The sequence below is a fragment of the Carcharhinus amblyrhynchos genome, unplaced genomic scaffold (assembly GCF_965287045.1).
Source record: "Carcharhinus amblyrhynchos unplaced genomic scaffold, sCarAmb.v2.hapA chromosome_1020, whole genome shotgun sequence".
NCBI lineage: Eukaryota > Metazoa > Chordata > Chondrichthyes > Carcharhiniformes > Carcharhinidae > Carcharhinus > Carcharhinus amblyrhynchos.
Genome location: NW_027650760.1, coordinates 26,939 through 45,430, shown reverse-complemented (window position 1 = coordinate 45,430; position 18,492 = coordinate 26,939). Strand labels below are relative to the sequence as shown.

The following is an 18,492-nucleotide window of genomic DNA, read 5'->3' as shown; positions in this document are numbered from 1 at the left end:
CAGTGCCGAGGGAGTGCCGCACTGTCAGAGGGTCAGTGCCGAGGGAGTGCCGCACTGTCAGAGGGTCAGTGCCGAGGGAGTGCCGCACTGTCAGAGGGTCAGTGCCGAGGGAGCGCCGCACTGTCAGAGGGTCAGTGCCGAGGGAGCGCCGCACTGTCAGAGGGTCAGTGCCGAGGGAGTGCCGCACTGTCAGAGGGTCAGTGCTGAGGGAGTGCCGCACTGTCAGAGGGTCAGTGTTGAGGGAGTGCCGCACTGTCAGAGGGTCAGTGCTGAGGGAGTGCCGCACTGTCAGAGGGTCAGTGCTGTGGGAGTGCCGCACTGTCAGAGGGTCAGTGCTGTGGGAGTGCCGCACTGTCAGAGGGTCAGTGCTGTGGGAGTGCCGCACTGTCAGAGGGTCAGTACTGAGGGAGTGCCGCACTGTCAGAGGGTCAGTACTGAGGGAGTGCCGCACTGTCAGAGGGTCAGTGCTGAGGGAGTGCCGCACTGTCAGAGGGTCAGTGCTGAGGGAGTGCCGCACTGTCAGAGGGTCAGTGCTGAGGGAGTGCCGCACTGTCAGAGGGTCAGTGCCGAGGGAGAGTTTCGGGTTTGATTTTTTTACCTGTTTTCCCTCTTGTGCTCCACCGGAAGTACACAACGGGCCCGACAACCCCGGAAACGGAAATGAATTAAACCGGAAACGGATGGATGTATTTCCGTTGATCCGGAAGTCCGCGGGTGGTGCTGGGATTGTGGTTCCGCCCGGGACCGGCCCCGCCCCCCCCCCCCCCCCCGACAGGGACAGAGAGCCCGGAGGCGGGGCCTGTCTGAGCGGACACACCCCCGCCCCGCCCCCCCAGATACTCCCCCCCACCCCGCCCCCAGACACACCCCAGACACACCCCCCCCACCCCCCACTCACCCCCTCCCCCACGCACCACACCCCAGTCACACACACCCCACCCCCCAACACACAACCCCCACCCCCTCCAACCCCCACCGTACAACCCCTCCCCAGTCCCCCTCCCCCCCGATCCTCCCCCCCCTCCCCCCCGTTCCTCCTCCCCCCTCCACCCTTCTTCCCCCCCCACCTCCCCCCCCACTTCTTCTCCCCCCCCCTCTTCTCCCCCCCCCCCCCGATCCTGCGAATCAGTCTCATTTCACTGTCATATTCATCATAATAGATTCAACTTTATTCATTTTACTGACACACTGGGAACATTCAGCGAGAAAACAACTCATCACAATCTGAACACAACCCCACCCACACTGACTGCATGGCCCTGGCATGGGTGGTCCGGTCCATGTGGTCCCTGACACGCGTGGTCCAGTCCACATCCCCAACACACATCGCCCAGTCCATGTGGTCCCCGACATGCATGGTCCGGTCCATGTGGTTCCTGACACACGGTGCCCTCCACGTGCTGCTGTGTGTCGACACAGGGCTGGATTACGAGGTGTTCTGTGATGTCTCTGTGCCTCGTGTCCTGCGTAGGGATGATTGAGCACTGAATGCAGCCATTCTACCCTCTGGCTTGTGCTGTCAACCTGCTCAGCCTGTGACTCTCTCACTAGTTAATGTTGACTGCTGGAATTGTTATTCTAATACTTAACTACACTCCCTAAAACACTACTGCTAGTTACTGGTCACTAACTAATGATCTGCTAATAAAGTGTTGGCTTTATCACGAGTTATTAGTTACCAGCTGCTACAATACCTGTCACTAGTTAACTGTCACTATTGATCTATTACCAAAGGATTAATTATTAATCACTCGTTACCACCATATCAATCACACTATTGCTGTCCTATGTGACTCAATTGGGTGTACTCCTAAATTCCAGGGGCATAGTTGGTGCCTTCCGTGCCCACTGGACAGCGCAGGGACTGGGGTGGATTATTGACCCTGATAATCACATTTTAATGTTTTAAGTCTCCTTTCTACTTTATCTTTTATTTTGGGTGGTTCTCCCTCTTAGGAAGCTGCTCCTTTTAAATTGTCCCTAAGTTAATTTAGTTTTGTTTAATTGGTTGGTACACAAAAATAAGTACCTGTTACTCTGTTACTGCTAATTAAGTACTAGTTGCTGCTGTACCTGTCGTTTTATCACTAATTATTAGTTACAGGTTGCTAAATAAGCTATGACTAGGTAACTCATTAATGGTCTATCACATGTTACTCCATCACTAATTATTAACTGCTACAATACCTGTTATTCTAGTCATTGTTATCAGCTGCTACTATATCTGTCCCTAGTTAACAATCATTAATAATCTATCACTTGTTAGCCCCTCACTAATTATTAACCATTACACTACTAGTTACTGTCGCTGCTTGGGAATATTAAACACTGTGTCCCAGGCCTTCACCTTAACCCATGTACACACAACATGGTAACATGTGAAACCATCCCATAATAACAGGGCTGATTTTAACTCATAACTTAAACAGACTGATTGGACTACATGTTAATATTCTAGCAGATCACTGAATATTAATGCACACATAGTCAGTAATACACACACAAATATATGCATTTACACATTCACATCTCTCTCACACACACACACACCTCTCTCTCTCACACACACACATTCACATCTCTCTCTCACACACACACACATCTCTCTCTCTCACACACACACACATTCACATTTCTCTCTCACACACACATTCACATCTCTCTCACACACACACATTCACATCTCTTACACACACAGACATACACACACACAGTGTGTAAGAAGGTTCAGATGACTGAAGTTTCACAACACATGACAATGTGCCATACTCAACGGGTAAGTCGAAGACTTAGTTTAAAATGCAGACTGTTCCACAGTGCCATCTGAAAGCAGAAAGTGAGAGAGAGACTGGATTATACAGTGTTAAACATAAGAAATCTGCATCAGTACAAGCAGACTAATCCCCAGTACAGGCAAGCCAACAACCTCCAGCGCAGGCGGATCAACCCCCCAGTACAGGCAGACCGACAGCCCCACAGCGCAGGCAGTGTACAGTAAAGACAGGCTGTGTATGGTAATTACAGAACATAAGAACATAAGAAATAGGAGCAGGAGTAGGCCATCTAGCCCCTTGAGCCTGCCCCGCCATTCAATAAGATCATGGCTGATCTGTTGTGGCTCAGTTCCACATTCCCGCCCTCTCCCCATAACCCTTAATCCCCTCTCTTATCAAAAACCCATCAACCCGCGTCTTAAATATATTTAGCGAGGCAGCCTCCACCACTTCAACGGGCAGAGAATTCCAGAGATTCACCACCCTTTGAGTGAAGAAGTTCCTCCTCAACTCCATTCTAAACCGCCCCCCCTTTATCTTGAGGCTGTGCCCCCTAGTCCTACTGTCCTTTCTGAGTGGGAAGAATCTCTCCACCTCTATCCTATCCATCCCATTCATCATCTTATACGTCTCAATGAGATCTCCCCTCATTCTTCTAAACTCTAACGAGTACAAGCCTGGTTTATTCAGCCTCTCCTCATAGCTCAACTCCGGTATCAGCCTAGTAAACCTCCTCTGCACTCCCTCCAAGGCCAAAATATCCTTGCGTAAGTGCGGCGACCAAAACTGCACACAGTACTCCAGCTGCGGCCTCACCAATGCCCTATACAGCTGCAGCAAGACCTCCCTACTTTTATATTCAATCCCCCTCGCTATGAAGGCCAGCATCCCATTCGCCTTCCTGACCACCTGCTGCACCTGCAAGCTGGGTTTTTGCGACTCATGCACAAGGACCCCGAGGTCCCTCAGGCTTATATTAATTGCAGATGGTATATGTAATTTCCAGATTGTGTACAATAATGACCAGGTATACAGTAATTATGGTGTTGAGTCATTCCAGGAGGTGGAGCTGATGACCCATGTGTAAATACAGGGAATTACTGTGAACTGGGAGCTCAGCGAGCAGTTACAGTTTAGTTTTGTCTGTTAGTGTACAGAACGCAGGTTTATATCATAACAGAGATCTGGATGGTGATGGTAAACCGTGCAGAGTCTGGGGAGACTGGGAATCCAGGTCAAAGCAGGAAAGTGATGCTTGATACAGTAGATTTGTTTAAAGTGAGTGAATTATTCCATAAATAATGAAGGAGATGGGGTTGTTAATGCAGGTGAATTTCCACATCTGGAGATGTGGGAAGTATTGTAATCTTGGACAGCCACATCTGCAGGAAGTTTCTCGATCAGATTGAGCTGGGAGTTGTTGAGTGGACGGGTGTTCTGACACACCATGGGCTGGGTGGGGGGGGAGGCAGTTACCTGGACACTTTGATACAAGTGGCCCAAAGTGCAGGATAGCCTCCTCCTGTTCCAAGTTCTGATGTTCTTATCTACAGGTGGTGTGGAGTGGAATACAGGCAAAGTAGGGAAAGTACAGGCAGTAAAGGGGTGTAGTAATGATAGACAGTGAAAAGTAATGACAACTGGTTGGCACTGCTGCCCAACAGCACCAGGGACTCGGGTTTCATTCCAGCCTTTTGTGGAGTTTGCACATTCTCCCCATGTCTGCATGGGATTCCTCTGGGTGCTCCAGTTTCCTCCCACATTCCAAAGATATGCAGATGTAGGTAGCTTGGCCATGATAAATTGCCTCTTAGAGTCTCATGACATGAAGGTTGGGGGGATTAGCAGCATAAATATGTGGGGTTATGGGGATAGGGCCTGGGTGGGATGTTTAGAAGGATGAGGGGGGATCTTATTGAGACGTATAAGATGATGAATGGGATGGATAGGGTAGAGGTTGAGAGGTTCTTTCCGCTCAGAAAGGACAGCAGGACTAGAGGGCACAGCCTCAAGATAAGGGGGGTGCAGTTTAGAACATAGAACATAGAACATTACAGCACAGAACAGGCCCTTCGGCCCACGATGTTGCGCCGACCAATTAAAAAAGCAATGACCCTCTAACCTAAACCAGTCCCTTTCCATCCATAAACCTATCCACGGATCTCTTAAACGCCCCCAAACTAGGCGCATCTACAACTGCAGCAGGCAGGGCATTCCAATCCCTCACCACCCTCTGGGTAAAGAACCTACCCCTGACATCCGTCCTATAACTACCACCCCTTAATTTAAAGCTATGCCCCCTCGTGCTAGCTTTCTCCATCTGAGGAAAAAGGCTATCACTGTCCACCCTATCTAAACCTCTAATCATCTTGTATGTTTCAATAAGATCCCCTCTTAGCCGCCTTCTTTCTAACGAAAACAACCTCAAATCCCTCAGTCTCTCTTCATAGGACCTCCCCACCATACCAGGCAACATCCTGGTAAACCTCCTCTGCACCCTCTCCAATGCTTCCACATCCTTCCTATAATGTGGGGACCAGATCGGCACACAATACTCTAAGTGCGGACGCACCAGAGTTTTGTACAGTTGCAACATGATGTTGCGGCTCCTAAATTCAATCCCCCTACCAATAAACGCCAAGACACCGTATGCCTTCCTAACAACCTTATCAACTTGATTCCCAACTTTCAGGGATCTATGAACGGAGTTGAGGAGGAACTTCTTCACTCAAAGGGTGGTGAATCTCTGGAATTCTCTGCCCGTTGAAGTGGTGGAGGCTGCCTCGCTAAATATATTTAAGACGCGGGTTGATAGGTTTTTGATAGGCAAGGGGATTAAGGGTTATGGGGAGAGGGCGGGAAAGTGGAACTGAGCCACGACAGATCAGCCATGATCTTATTGAATGGCAGGGCAGGCTTGAGGGGCTAGATGGCCTACTCCTGCTCCTATTTCTTATGTTCTTATGTTCTGTCAGAGAGTTGGTGCAGATTTGATGGGCTGAATGGCCTCTTTCTGCACTGCGGGGATTCTGTGATATTGAGTTAATATTGGGTATCGGTGCGCCCCGATTACTGAGGATGTAAAACAGTGCAGAGTGAATACAGACAGTGTGTTGGAATTACATATAACTGCAATGAAAGCAGGCAGAGAACACAAACTCCAGGTGGAATACAATATTATAGGCAGCCTACATTAGAGACTGGGAGAATTGACCTGTTAGCGTGTTTACTTTGGTAAAGAATTCCAATCCACGGGATATGTGACAGAACAAAGTGAAACAGTGAGGGAGTGAGGCAGAGTGCCTGGACACATGGAGACTCAGTCTGCAGCCTCTCACCTTGCTGCTGGCCTTGGAGAAGGCTGTCAGTGAGTTGATACAACTCAGGATTAAATTCCATGACTGGATTCAGGAATTCCCACTTTTCAAACATTGATTGAGTGTTGGCTGTCTCCTCCAGGATGAAATCCGCTTCCCAGTCACTGGGTGAGGGGAAGGAGATTCCAGTGGCTTCTGTAGGGCTGGACTGACTTTCTGAGCCCACTGGGGATGTACTGATCTCTGTGGGACAGACAGGGAGTGTGACCTTCATGGACCTGGGATCAGTTTCTTCCCAAAGCCGATCCTTCAGGATCTTATCCACAATGTGTGATTCCAGCCAGAAATCATTGTCCGGGGGCTGGGGCACGCTGTCCAGCCAGGGGTCACCTTGCTGCTGGAACTCTGCCCAGTCTGCTGTGGGTGATGGCACCCTCTCACCCGCTGGGGTGCTGTAGGCTGCAAAACTCTCGGCCAGGCAGCTCAGCTGTTCAGCCAAAAGGCAGATCTCTGTCCTTTCCTTCTCCGTGTACTCAGAAGATGTTCGGGCAACACTTGGGACTTCTGGGGTTGGCACAACATCTGGCACCAAGGGGGTATCCCTGTGGTCCTGGGACGTGGGGAATCTGGGGTAGCTGGGGAGAGCAAAGGCTCCAGCGAGCTGAGGGTGTGGTTTGTACTGGCGTGTGTAGGCAGCATTCTGTCCTCCAGCCTGCGAGTCTGCTACAGTGTTAACCAGTACAGATGGTGCACTGGAGAGTCCAGAGTCTCCCTGAAGCAATAATTCTGACAGAGGAACTGACTCGACAAAGCTCCTCTGGTTCAGGGGTGTATCGGCATGCTTTCTGTTTGAACTGTTGGAGAATGGTGCTGGTTGGCAGGCCGCTGGACCATGGGCTGACCAGCAGAGGGAGAGGAGAGGTGACCCATTAGCTGCTGAACCATCCCCAGAGCGAGGACACAGCCTGGGAACCTGTAGAGAAGCCTGAGGATTGGGAAGCCTGCAAGGATCTGTCATCTCTGGGCACTCTTCACAGGGTGAGACATCCAGGTCAGGGGGGAAGAGCTTCTGACGTAGATAAACTGCCTCCGATTGGCTGCAAAAAAAAGAGAAACATTCAAAACCAAATATTCAGCTTATCTCACTGTTAGCAACCTAGATTCACCGACACTCACTTGAGTTTTTGAAGGGGAAACCAAGAAGGTAGATGAGGACAGTGCAGTTGATGTTGTCTACATGGACTTTAGCAAGGCCTTTGACAAGGTACCGCATGGTAGGTTGTTGGATAAAATTAAATCTCACAGGATCCAGGGTGAGGGATCTAAATGGATACAAAATTGACTTCTTGACAGAAGCCAGAGGGTGGTTGTAGAGGGTTGTTTTTCAGACTGGAGGCCTGTGACCAGCGATGTGCCTCAGGGATCAGTGCTGGGCCCACTGTTATTTGTCATTTATATTAATGATCTGGATGAGAATATAGGGGACATGGTTAGTAAGTTTGCCGATGACACCAAGATTGGTGACATAGTGGACAGTGAAGAAAGTTATCTCCAACTGCAATGGGATCTTGATTAATTGGGCCAGTGGGCTGACGAATGGCAGATGGAGTTTAATTTAGATAAATGTGAGGTGATGTATTTTGGTAGATTGAACCAGGGCAGGATTTACTCAGTTAATGGTAGGGCACTGGGGAGAGTTACAGAACAGAGAGATCTAGGGGTACAGGTTCATAGCTCCTTGAAAGTGGAGTCACAGGTGGACAGAGTGGTGAAGAAGGCATTCGGTATGCTTGGTTTCATTGGTCAGAACATTGAATACAGGAGTTGGGACGTCTTGTTGAAGTTGTACAAGACATTGGTAAGGCCACACTTGGAATACTGTGTGCAATTCTGGTCACCCTATTATAGAAAGGATATTATTAAACTAGAAAGAGGGCAGAAAAGATTTACTAGGATGTTACCGGGACTTGATGGATTGAGTTATAAGGAGAGGTTGGATAGACTAAGACTTTTTTCTCTGGATTGTAGGAGGCTGAAGGGTGATCTTTTAGAGGTCTATAAAATAATGAGGGGCACAGATCAGCTAGATAGTTAATATCTTTTCCCCAAAGGTAGGGGAGTCTAAAACTAGAGGGCATAGGTTTAAGGTGAGAGGGAAGAGATACAAAAGTGTCCAGAGGGGCAATGTTTTCACACAGACGGTGGTGAGTGTCTGGAACAAGCTGCCAGAGGTAGTAGTAGAGGCGGGTACAATTTTGTCTTTTAAAAAGCATTTAGATAATTATTATAGATAAGATGAGTACAGACGGATATGGGCCATACACAGGTAATTGGAATTAGCTTAGGGAAGTTTTAAAAAAAGGGTGACATGGACAAGTTTGGCCAAAGGGCCTGTTTCCCTGCTGTAAACCTCTCTGACTCACTCAGCACATTCCCACCTCTCTCATCCTGACTGCCCTCCACACACACTCCCAGCCACAAACTCCTGCCTTCAGGGTAACGCATAACCCACATTACCCCATTATCCAGGCAGGAAATGCCAGTGACACACAGCAGGAGTGCCGCACTGTCAGAGGGTCAGTGCTGAGGGAGTGCCGCACTGTCAGAGGGTCAGTGCTGAGGGAGTGCCGCACTGTCAGAGGGTCAGTACTGAGGGAGCGCCGCACTGTCAGAGGGTCAGTGCTGAGGGAGCGCCGCACTGTCAGAGGGTCAGTGCTGAGGGAGTGCCGCACTGTCAGAGGGTCAGTGTTGAGGGAGTGCCGCACTGTCAGAGGGTCAGTACTGAGGGAGTGCCGCACTGTCAGAGGGTCAGTGCTGAGGGAGCGCCGCACTGTCAGAGGGTCAGTGCTGAGGGAGTGCCGCACTGTCAGAGGGTCAGTGCTGAGGGAGTGCCGCACTGTCAGAGGGTCAGTGTTGAGGGAGTGCCGCACTGTCAGAGGGTCAGTGCTGAGGGAGTGCCGCACTGTCAGAGGGTCAGTGCTGACAGAATATTTTCCCGAGCTGTGTATGGTTAACTGCTGTCTGCTTACCTGATCAGTAGGTGGGAGCACTGCACTGTGTAGCTCACCCTGTCGAGCTGTGCTCTTGTCTCTACCCACACCCAGCTCGAGTCTCGGTGCTGAATGCGGGACACCAGCTTCACCCCTGCCTCACCAACATTCTTCACTGCAACAGTTCAAACACATGGCAGATACTCAGTGAATATTCCACACTACCCAAAACCCTCAGGAGGTGATCTTCCAGCACAGTTACAACACTGGCATCTATCCAACAATGTGGAAGATTGTCCAGGTATGTCCTGTACACAAAAAACAGGACAAATCCAACCCAGCCAATTACTGCCCAATCAGTCTACTCTCGATCATCAGTAAAGTGATGGAAGGGGTCATCGACAGTGCGATCCAGCAGCACCTGCTCAGTGATGCCCACTTTGGGTTTTGCCAGGGTCACTCAGCTCCTGACCTCATCACAGCCTTGGTTCAAACATGGACAAAAGAGCTGAATTCCAGAGGTGAGGTGAGAGTGACAGCCCTCGATATCAAGGCTGCATTCGACCGAGTGTGGTATCAAGGAGCCCGAGCGAAACTGGGGTTACAGAATCCCCACAGTGGAGAGGGAGGCCATTCAGCCCATCGAACCTGCATCAACAACAATCCCACCCAGCCCCTATCCCCAGAACCCCAGGTATTTATCCTGCTAATCCCCCTGACACTCAGGGGAAATGGCCTTCACATGATCAATCCACCTAACGTGCACATCTGTGGACTGTGGGAGGAAACCCACACTGACACGGGGAGAATGTGCAGGTTCCACACAGACAGCGACCCGAGCTGGGAATCGAACCCGGCTATCTGGCAGGGTGAGGTTACGGTGCTAGCCACTGTGCCACCGTGCAGCCTGATGGCAAACACTCCACAGGTTGGAGAGATAGCTGGCACAAAGGAAGGTGGTGGTCGAAGGTCCATCATCTCAGTCCCCGGGATATCTCCGCAGGAATCCCTCAGGGCCGTGTCCTCAACTCAACAATCTTCACTGCTTCATCAATAACCTTCCCTCTCTCAGCTCAGGCCTGGGGATGTTTGCACAGTGTTCAGCGCCAGGCTTGGGCTCTCAGGTGGTAAATTACATTTCGGCCACACAAATGCCAGGCACTGACCATCACCAACAAGACAGGATCCAATTCTCGTGGCATTCAATGGCATTACCATCACTGAATCCGCCCACAAACAATATCCTGGCGGTTAGCACTAAGCAAAAACAGAACTGGACCCAGCCAGATAAACAGTGCAGCCAAAGCAGCCAGCCTGGTTAAGGTTTTTATTCTTCCTACAGCCCTTCATTCAAACATCTAAACCCATCAGGTCCACACGTTCCATCAACAACGGCAACTGACAACCTTTTACCCCAGTGAGAGTCAGCGTGTGTGGGATCCGTACCCCAATGAGAGTCAGTGTGTGTGGGACCCCAGTGAGAGTCAGTGTGTGTGGGACCCCGTACCCCAGTGAGAGTCAGTGTGTGTGGGACCCGTACCCCAGTGAGGGTCAGTGTGTGTGGGACCCGTACCCCAGTGAGAGTCAGTGTGTGTGGGACCCGTACCCCAGTGAGAGTCAGTGTGTGTGGGACCCGTACCCCAGTGAGGGTCAGTGTGTGTGGGACCCGTACCCCAGTGAGAGTCAGTGTGTGTGGGACCCGTACCCCAGTGAGAGTCAGTGTGTGTGGGAACCGTACCCCAGTGAGAGTCAGTGTGTGTGGGACCCGTACCCCAGTGAGTGTCAGTGTGTGTGGGACCCGTACCCCAGTGAGAGTCAGTGTGTGTGTGGGACCCGTGCCCCAGTGAGTCAGTGTGTGTGGGACCCGTACCCCAGTGAGAGTCAGTGTGTGTGTGGGACCCGTACCCCAGTGAGAGTCAGTGTGTGTGGGACCTGTACTCCAGTGAGAGTCAGTGTGTGTGTGGGACCCGTACCCCAGTGAGAGTCAGTGTGTGGGGGATCCGTACCCCAGTGAGAGTCAGTGTGCGTGGGGGACCCGTACCCCAGTGAGAGTCAGTGTGTGTGGGACCCGTACCCCAGTGTGAGTCAGTGTGTGTGGGACCCGTACCCCAGTGAGAGTCAGTGTGTGTGGGACCTGTACCCCAGTGAGAGTCAGTGTGCGTGGGGGACCCGTACCCCAGTGAGAGTCAGTGTGTGTGGGACCCGTACCCCAGTGAGAGTCAGTGTGTGTGGGACCCGTACCCCAGTGAGAGTCAGTGTGTGTGGGACCCGTACCCCAGTGAGAGTCAGTGTGTGTGGGACCCGTACCCCAGTGAGAGTCAGTGTGTGCGGGACCCGTACCCCAGTAAGAGTCAGTGTGTGTGGGACCCATACCCCAGTGAGAGTCAGTGTGTGTGTGGGAGCCGTACCCCAGTGAGAGTCAGTGTGTGTGGGAGCCGTACCCCAGTGAGAGTCAGTGTGTGTGGGACCCGTACCCCAGTGAGAGTCAGTGTGTGTGGGACCCGTACCCCAGTGAGAGTCAGTGTGTGTGGGACCCATACCCCAGTGAGAGTCAGTGTGTGTGGGACCTGTACTCCAGTGAGAGTCAGTGTGTGTGTGGGACCCGTACCCCAGTGAGAGTCAGTGTGCGTGGGGGACCCGTACCCCAGTGAGAGTCAGTGTGTGTGTGGGAGCCGTACCCCAGTGAGAGTCAGTGTGTGTGGGAGCCGTACCCCAGTGAGAGTCAGTGTGTGTGGGAGCCGTACCCCAGTGAGAGTCAGTGTGTGTGGGACCCGTACCCCAGTGAGAGTCAGTGTGTGTGGGACCCGTACCCCAGTGAGAGTCAGTGTGTGTGGGATCCGTACCCCAGTGAGAGTCAGTGTGCGTGGGGGACCCGTACCCCAGTGAGAGTCAGTGTGTGTGGGACCTGTACCCCAGTGAGAGTCAGTGTGTGTGGGACCCGTACCCCAGTGAGAGTTATTGTTATCAGGAAGAGTTGGCCTGTAGCCATTGACATAGTGTTACTTACACAAATGCCTGTGCTGTGCGCTGCTTCTGGCGAGATCTTCAGGATGAATTAAGTTGTACCAGGACGTGCCTTGAAGTTCTTGTTTTTGGTAACCCAGGAGATAGACCACACTGCAATAGACATTTATCTGCTTAGAAACACAGAAACTAGGAGCAGGCCATTCAGCCCTTTGAACCTGCTACCCCATTCATTTTAATCATGGCTGATTATCAAATTCAATATCCTGAACCCCCCTTCCCCCCATATCCCTTTAGTCCCAAGAGCGATATCTAATGTCTTCCTGAAATCAGATAACATTTTGGTCTCAACTACTTTCTGTGGGAGTGAATTCCACACATTCCCCACCGTCTGGGTGAAGAAATCTCTCCTCACCTCAGTTCTAAAAGGTTTACCCCTTATCCTCAAACTCTGACCCCTAGTTCTGGACTCCCCCCACCACCGGGAACATTCTTTCTGAATCTACCCTGTCTAACCCTGTTAGAATTTTATAAGTTTCTGTGAGATCCCCTCTCACTCCTCTGAACTCCAGTGAATTTAATCCTAACCGACTTAGTCTCTCCTCAGATGACAGACCTGCCATCCCAGGAATCAACCTGGTAAACCTTCGCTGTGCTCCCTTTATAACAAGGACATCCTTCCTCAGATAAGGAAACCAAAACTGTACCCAATACTCCAGGTGTGGCCTCACCAATGCCCTGTACAATTGCAGCAAAACATCCCTGTCCCTTTACTCAAATCCTATCGCTGTGAAGGCTAACAGACCGTTTACCTTCTTTACTGCCTGCTGTACCTGCGCACTTACTCTCAGCAACTGATACACAAGGACTCCAAGGTCTCGCTGAGTATCCACCTCTCTCAGTTTACACCCATTCCAGTAGTAATCTGACTTCCTGTTATTGCTCCCAAAGTGGATAACCTCACATTTATCCACATTATACTGCATCTGCTATGCAGATACCCACACACTCAGCCTGTCCAAATCACACTGAAACATCTCTGCATCCTCCTCACAGCTCACCCTCTCACCCAACTTTGTATCATCTGTAAATTTGAAGATAATACACTCAGTTCCCTCTTCCAGATCATTCATATATAATGTCAACAGTTGGGGTCCGAGCACAGATCCCTGCGGAACCCCACTAGTCACTGACTGCAAATTAGTATTATTAATGAGAAGGTAAGTGAACAGGGAGTTCATCCTATTAGAATCATGGAATATAGAATCCCTACAGTGCAGAAGGAGGCCATTCGGCCCATCAAGTCTGCACCAACCACAATCCCACCGAGGCCCTATTCCTGTAACCCCACACATTTACCTTGTTAATCCCCCCCTCTGACACTAGCGGGCAATTTAGCAGAGCTAATTAACCTAACACGCACACCTTTGGACACTGGGAGGAAATTGGAGAACCCAGAGGAAACCCACACAGACACGGGGAGAACGTGCTAACCCCACACAGACAGTGACCCGAGCCAGGAATCAAACCCAGATCCCGGTGCTGTGAGACAACAGTGCTAACCACTGTGCTACCGTGCCACCCAACATCCACCTTGCTATACTTGACTGATGGAGACAGTGTAGAGGGACCTTTACTCTGTGTCTAACCCCGTACTGTACCTGTCCTGGGAGTGTTTGATGGGGGGACAGTGTAGAGGGAGCTTTACTCTGTATCTAACCCCGTACTGTACCTGTCCTGGGAGTGTTTGATGGTGGACAGTGTAGAGGGAGCTTTACTCTGTATCTAACCCCGTGCTGTACCTGTCCTGGGAGTGTTTGATGGGGGGACAGTGTAGAGGGAGCTTTACTCTGTATCTAACCCCGTGCTGTACCTGTCCTGGGAGTATTTGATGGTGGACAGTGTAGAGGGAGCTTTACTCTGTATCTAACCCCGTGCTGTACCTGTCCTGGGAGTGTTTGATGGGGACAGTGTAGAGGGAGCTTTACTCTGTATCTAACCCCGTGCTGTACCTGTCCTGGGAGTGTTTGATGGGGGACAGTGTGGAGGGAGCTTTACTCTGTATCTAACCCCGTGCTGTACCTGTCCTGGGAGTGTTTGATGGGGACAGTGTGGAGGGAGCTTTACTCTGTATCTAACCCCGTGCTGTACCTGTCCTGGGAGTGTTTGATGGGGACAGTGTAGAGGGAGCTTTACTCTGTATCTAACCCCGTGCTGTACCTGTCCTGGGAGTGTTTGATGGGGGACAGTGTAGAGGGAGCTTTACTCTGTATCTAACCCCGTGCTGTACCTGTCCTGGGAGTGTTTGATGGGGGACAGTGTAGAGGGAGCTTTACTCTGTATCTAACCCCGTGCTGTACCTGTCCTGGGAGTGTTTGATGGGGGGACAGTGTAGAGGGAGCTTTACTCTGTATCTAACCCCGTGCTGTACCTGTCCTGGGAGTGTTTGATGGGGACAGTGTAGAGGGAGCTTTACTCTGTATCTAACCCCGTGCTGTACCTGTCCTGGGAGTGTTTGATGGGGACAGTGTAGAGGGAGCTTTACTCTGTATCTAACCCCGTGCTGTACCTGTCCTGTCTCTCTGCAATGACGATATGAAGTTGTCTGTTTGATGCTTTGCTGATTTTGAGGATGATGTGCAGTTTCTGGTGTTGAGGATGTTTGTACCTTTCGGAGACATTGGTGAATCTGAGATCTGCTGTGTGCTGACTGTGGAACAGGTTGACACAAGGACTGAGTTCTGGAGATGTCCACAGGACTGGAGTACACAGTGCGCTGAAGATGAGTTGTGGGGTGCAGAGAGGCCTGGTCTGAGCTGACACACAGCGGCCCCTCACTAACACCAGTCGCTGGCCCCCACTCTGTAACCTCACGGATCTAGAGCAGTGCATCCGGCAGAGGAAGGAAAACTCTGAAAGAGAGAGGTAACAACAGCTGCCAAAGGCTCAGAGAAACGTGGTGTGATGGAAGATTCCAGAGCCTCTGCTCAGTTAGCCATTACTACACCGAGCTTTACAGCACAGAAAGAGGCCCTTCAGCCCATCAGAGATAGGAGCTTCCTGACCTGAGAGTCAATTCTTTTAACAAAACAATTAAACTAAATCAAACTAACTGAGGGACAAATAAAAAGGGGGAGTCCGGAAAGGGGAGCCGCCTGGAATAACAGACAAAGCGGAAAATAGCAGATTAAAATGTGATGATAGGGGTCAGTGATACACCCCCCCAGTCCCTGGGGTACCCAGTGGGCACAGGTGGCATTGACAGTGCCCTCGGACACTGCACGGTCCCTCTCCGGGGACACCAGGCTGTGAGTGTGGCTGCGGTAGAGGGGCAGACAGTCGGGATGGACGACCCCCCCGGATCGCCCACAAGGAGGTCCCCCTCCGTGGGAGAGGGGCTATTGGAATTCCCCATTCCCTCACCATGGGGGGTAGTTATCCGTGGATAGAGGATTGGTTGTCAAATAGGAGGCAGAGAGTGGGGGTCAATGGGTGCTATTCGGATTGGCGGATGGTGACTAGTGGGGTGCCCCAGGGGTCGGTGCTGGGGCCTCAGCTATTTACCATTTATATAGATGATCTGGAGGAGGGAACCGAGTGTAGGGTGTCGAAATTTGCTGATGACACCAAGATTGGGGGAACGGCAAATTGTGCGGAGGGTGTGGAGAGTCTGCAGAAGGATCTAGATAGGCTGGGCGAATGGGCCAGGAAATGGCAAATGGAATTTAATGTTAGCAAGTGTGAGGTGGTCCACTTTGGTAGGAAGAATGGTAGGAAGGACTATTACTTACGTGGCGAAAAACTGCAGCAGGCGACGGTGCAGAGGGACCTCGGGGTCCTTGTGCATGAGTCGCAAAAACCCAGCTTGCAGGTGCAGCAGGTGGTCAGGAAGGCGAATGGGATGCTGGCCTTCATAGCGAGGGGGATTGAATATAAAAGTAGGGAGGTCTTGCTGCAGCTGTATAGGGCATTGGTGAGGCCGCAGCTGGAGTACTGTGTGCAGTTTTGGGCGCCGCACCTGCGCAAGGATATTTTGGCCTTGGAGGGAGTGCAGAGGAGGTTTACTAGGCTGATACCGGAGTTGAGGGGGTTGAGCTATGAGGAGAGGCTGAATAAACTAGGCTTGTACTCGTTAGAGTTTAGAAGAATGAGGGGAGATCTCATTGAGACGTATAAGATGATGAATGGGATGGATAGGATAGAGGTGGAGAGACTCTTCCCGCTCAAAAAAGACAGTAGGACTAGGGGGCACAGCCTCAAGATAAAAGGGGGGGGGGCGGTTTAGAACGGAGTTGAGGAGGAACTTCTTCACTCAAAGGGTGGTGAATCTCTGGAATTCTCTGCCCGTTGAAGTGGTGGAGGCTGCCTCGCTAAATATTTTTAAGACGCGGGTTGATAGGTTTTTGATAAGCGAGGGGATTAAGGGTTATGGGGAGAAGGCGGGAAAGTGGAACTGAGCAGCGACAGATCAGCCATGATCTTATTGAATGGTGGGGCAGGCTCGAAGGGCTAGATGGCCTACTCCTGCTCCTATTTCTTATGTTCTTATGTTCTCACCATGGGGGGGATTTATTGGAATACTCCATTCTCTCACGATGGGGGGGTTATTGGAATTCCCCATTCCCTCACCATGGGGGGTAGTTATTGGAATACTCCATTCTCTCACCATGGGGGGGATTTATTGGAATACTCCATTCTCTCACCATGGGGGGGTTATTGGAATACTCCATTCTCTCACCATGGGGGGTAGTTATTGGAATACTCCATTCTCTCACCATGGGGGGGTTATTGGAATTCCCCATTCCCTCACCATGGGGGGTAGTTATTGGAATACTCCATTCTCTCACCATGGGGGGGATTTATTGGAATACTCCATTCTCTCACCATGGGGGGGTTATTGGAATACTCCATTCTCTCACCATGGGGGGGATTTATTGGAATACTCCATTCTCTCACCATGGGGGGAGGTTATATAATTTCTTGGTGCTGATGTCTCTTTTACCTGAGTTCGCTCCAGTTGTTGATTCAAATATTTCACGGACATTTTTCTGATCTTCTGCAACAATCATCTGGTAAAAGCTATCTCCCTGCGATACCAGCTCCACCTGGAGTGGGGAGAGACACAGCGATGAGTTACTACACCTGGTATGGCCATCTTGGCTCAGTTTCAACCAATCCAACCCTTCTATTCAACACTGGAACAGGACAAGGCCATTCAGCCCCTTAAGCCTATACTATCTGATGGTGAGTCTCGATATCCCTTCAGTTTAACGTGTGAAGGATGTTTTTATTATTTTAATGGGGGTGAGTGTCGTTGGCGAGGCCAGTCTTTACTGCCCATCCCTCAGCACCAGTCACTCTCTTGAACCGTGACAGTCCATGTGGTGTAGGTACAGCCACAGTGCTGTTAGGGAAGGAGGGGATTCTCAGTAACTGGAATGTCTCTCACCATTGAGAGGCCGAGAAAATCTCCAACATTGTCCGACACGTGTACCACTTTCCCACTGGTTGTCATAGTGACGAGGAATCCGGGAAGTGCTTCCAGGAAATCCAAACCACCAGGAGGGTGCAGTGGGTCCTCCCGCTCACCAAATCCTTCTGAAAGTAATCAGGAGAATAAACTGGTTAGCAACTCTCCATAGCAACGGTCAGCCAATCACATCACCAACTCTCCATAGCAACGGTCAGCCAATCACATCACCAACTCTCCATAGCAACGGTCAGCCAATCACATCACCAACTTGCCATAGCAACGGTCAACCAATCACATCACCAACTCTCCATAGCAACGGTCAGCCAATCACATCACCAACTCTCCATAGCAACGGTCAGCCAATCACATCACCAACTTGCCATAGCAACGGTCAACCAATCACATCACCAACTCTCCATAGCAACGGTCAGCCAATCACATCACCAACTTGCCATAGCAACGGTCAACCAATCACATCACCAACTCTCCATAGCAACGGTCAGCCAATCACATCACCAACTCTCCATAGCAACGGTCAGCCAATCACATCACCAACTCTCCATAGCAACGGTCAACCAATCACATCACCAACTCTCCATAGCAACGGTCAACCAATCACATCACCAACTCTCCATAGCAACAGTCAGCCAATTACATTGCCAACTCTCCATAGCAACAGTCAACTAATTACATCACCAACTCTCCATAGCAACGATCAGCCAATCACATCACCATAGCAACGGTCAATCAGTCACATCACCAACTGTCCATAGCAACGGTCAGCCAATCACATCACCAATTCTCCATAGCAACACTGGGTACGCATCAACGCTGATGACAAACCTGCACTGACCCCCCCCCAGTGCCAGCACTGATTTCCCCAATCCCAGACCCAACCCTGCAATTCCAGCACCAACCCCCCAGTGCCAGCACTGACCCCCCAGTGCCAGCACCAACCCCCCAGTGCCAGCACT

General features: G+C 50.8%; 1 protein-coding gene across 1 annotated transcript; it reads right to left on the bottom strand.

Moving 5' to 3' along the window:
- Positions 1–2,794: 2,794 nt before the first annotated feature.
- On the bottom strand, positions 2,795–17,560 carry LOC145340439 (uncharacterized). Its single transcript, XM_080184906.1, has 7 exons — positions 17,495–17,560; positions 17,048–17,150; positions 14,714–14,957; positions 12,089–12,198; positions 9,121–9,256; positions 6,113–7,188; positions 2,795–2,823 (listed from the first exon to the last, which is right to left on the bottom strand). The coding sequence occupies exons 1-7, from the start codon at positions 17,558–17,560 to the stop codon at positions 2,795–2,797; spliced, it is 1,764 nt and encodes a 587-aa protein (XP_080041032.1).
- Positions 17,561–18,492: the final 932 nt, after the last annotated feature.

Excerpts from the sequence above, each read along its gene's own strand:
- LOC145340439 (XM_080184906.1), bottom strand. The coding sequence starts at position 17,560 with ATGACAACCAGTGGGAAAGTGGTACACGTGTCGGACAATGTTGGAGAT. Across the intron at positions 7,189-9,120 it reads TGCTCCCACCTACTGATCAG|CCAATCGGAGGCAGTTTATC; the intron begins GTAAGCAGACAG and ends TTTTTTTTGCAG. Across the intron at positions 2,824-6,112 it reads TCTCCAAGGCCAGCAGCAAG|ATGGCACTGTGGAACAGTCT; the intron begins GTGAGAGGCTGC and ends TTCTGCTTTCAG.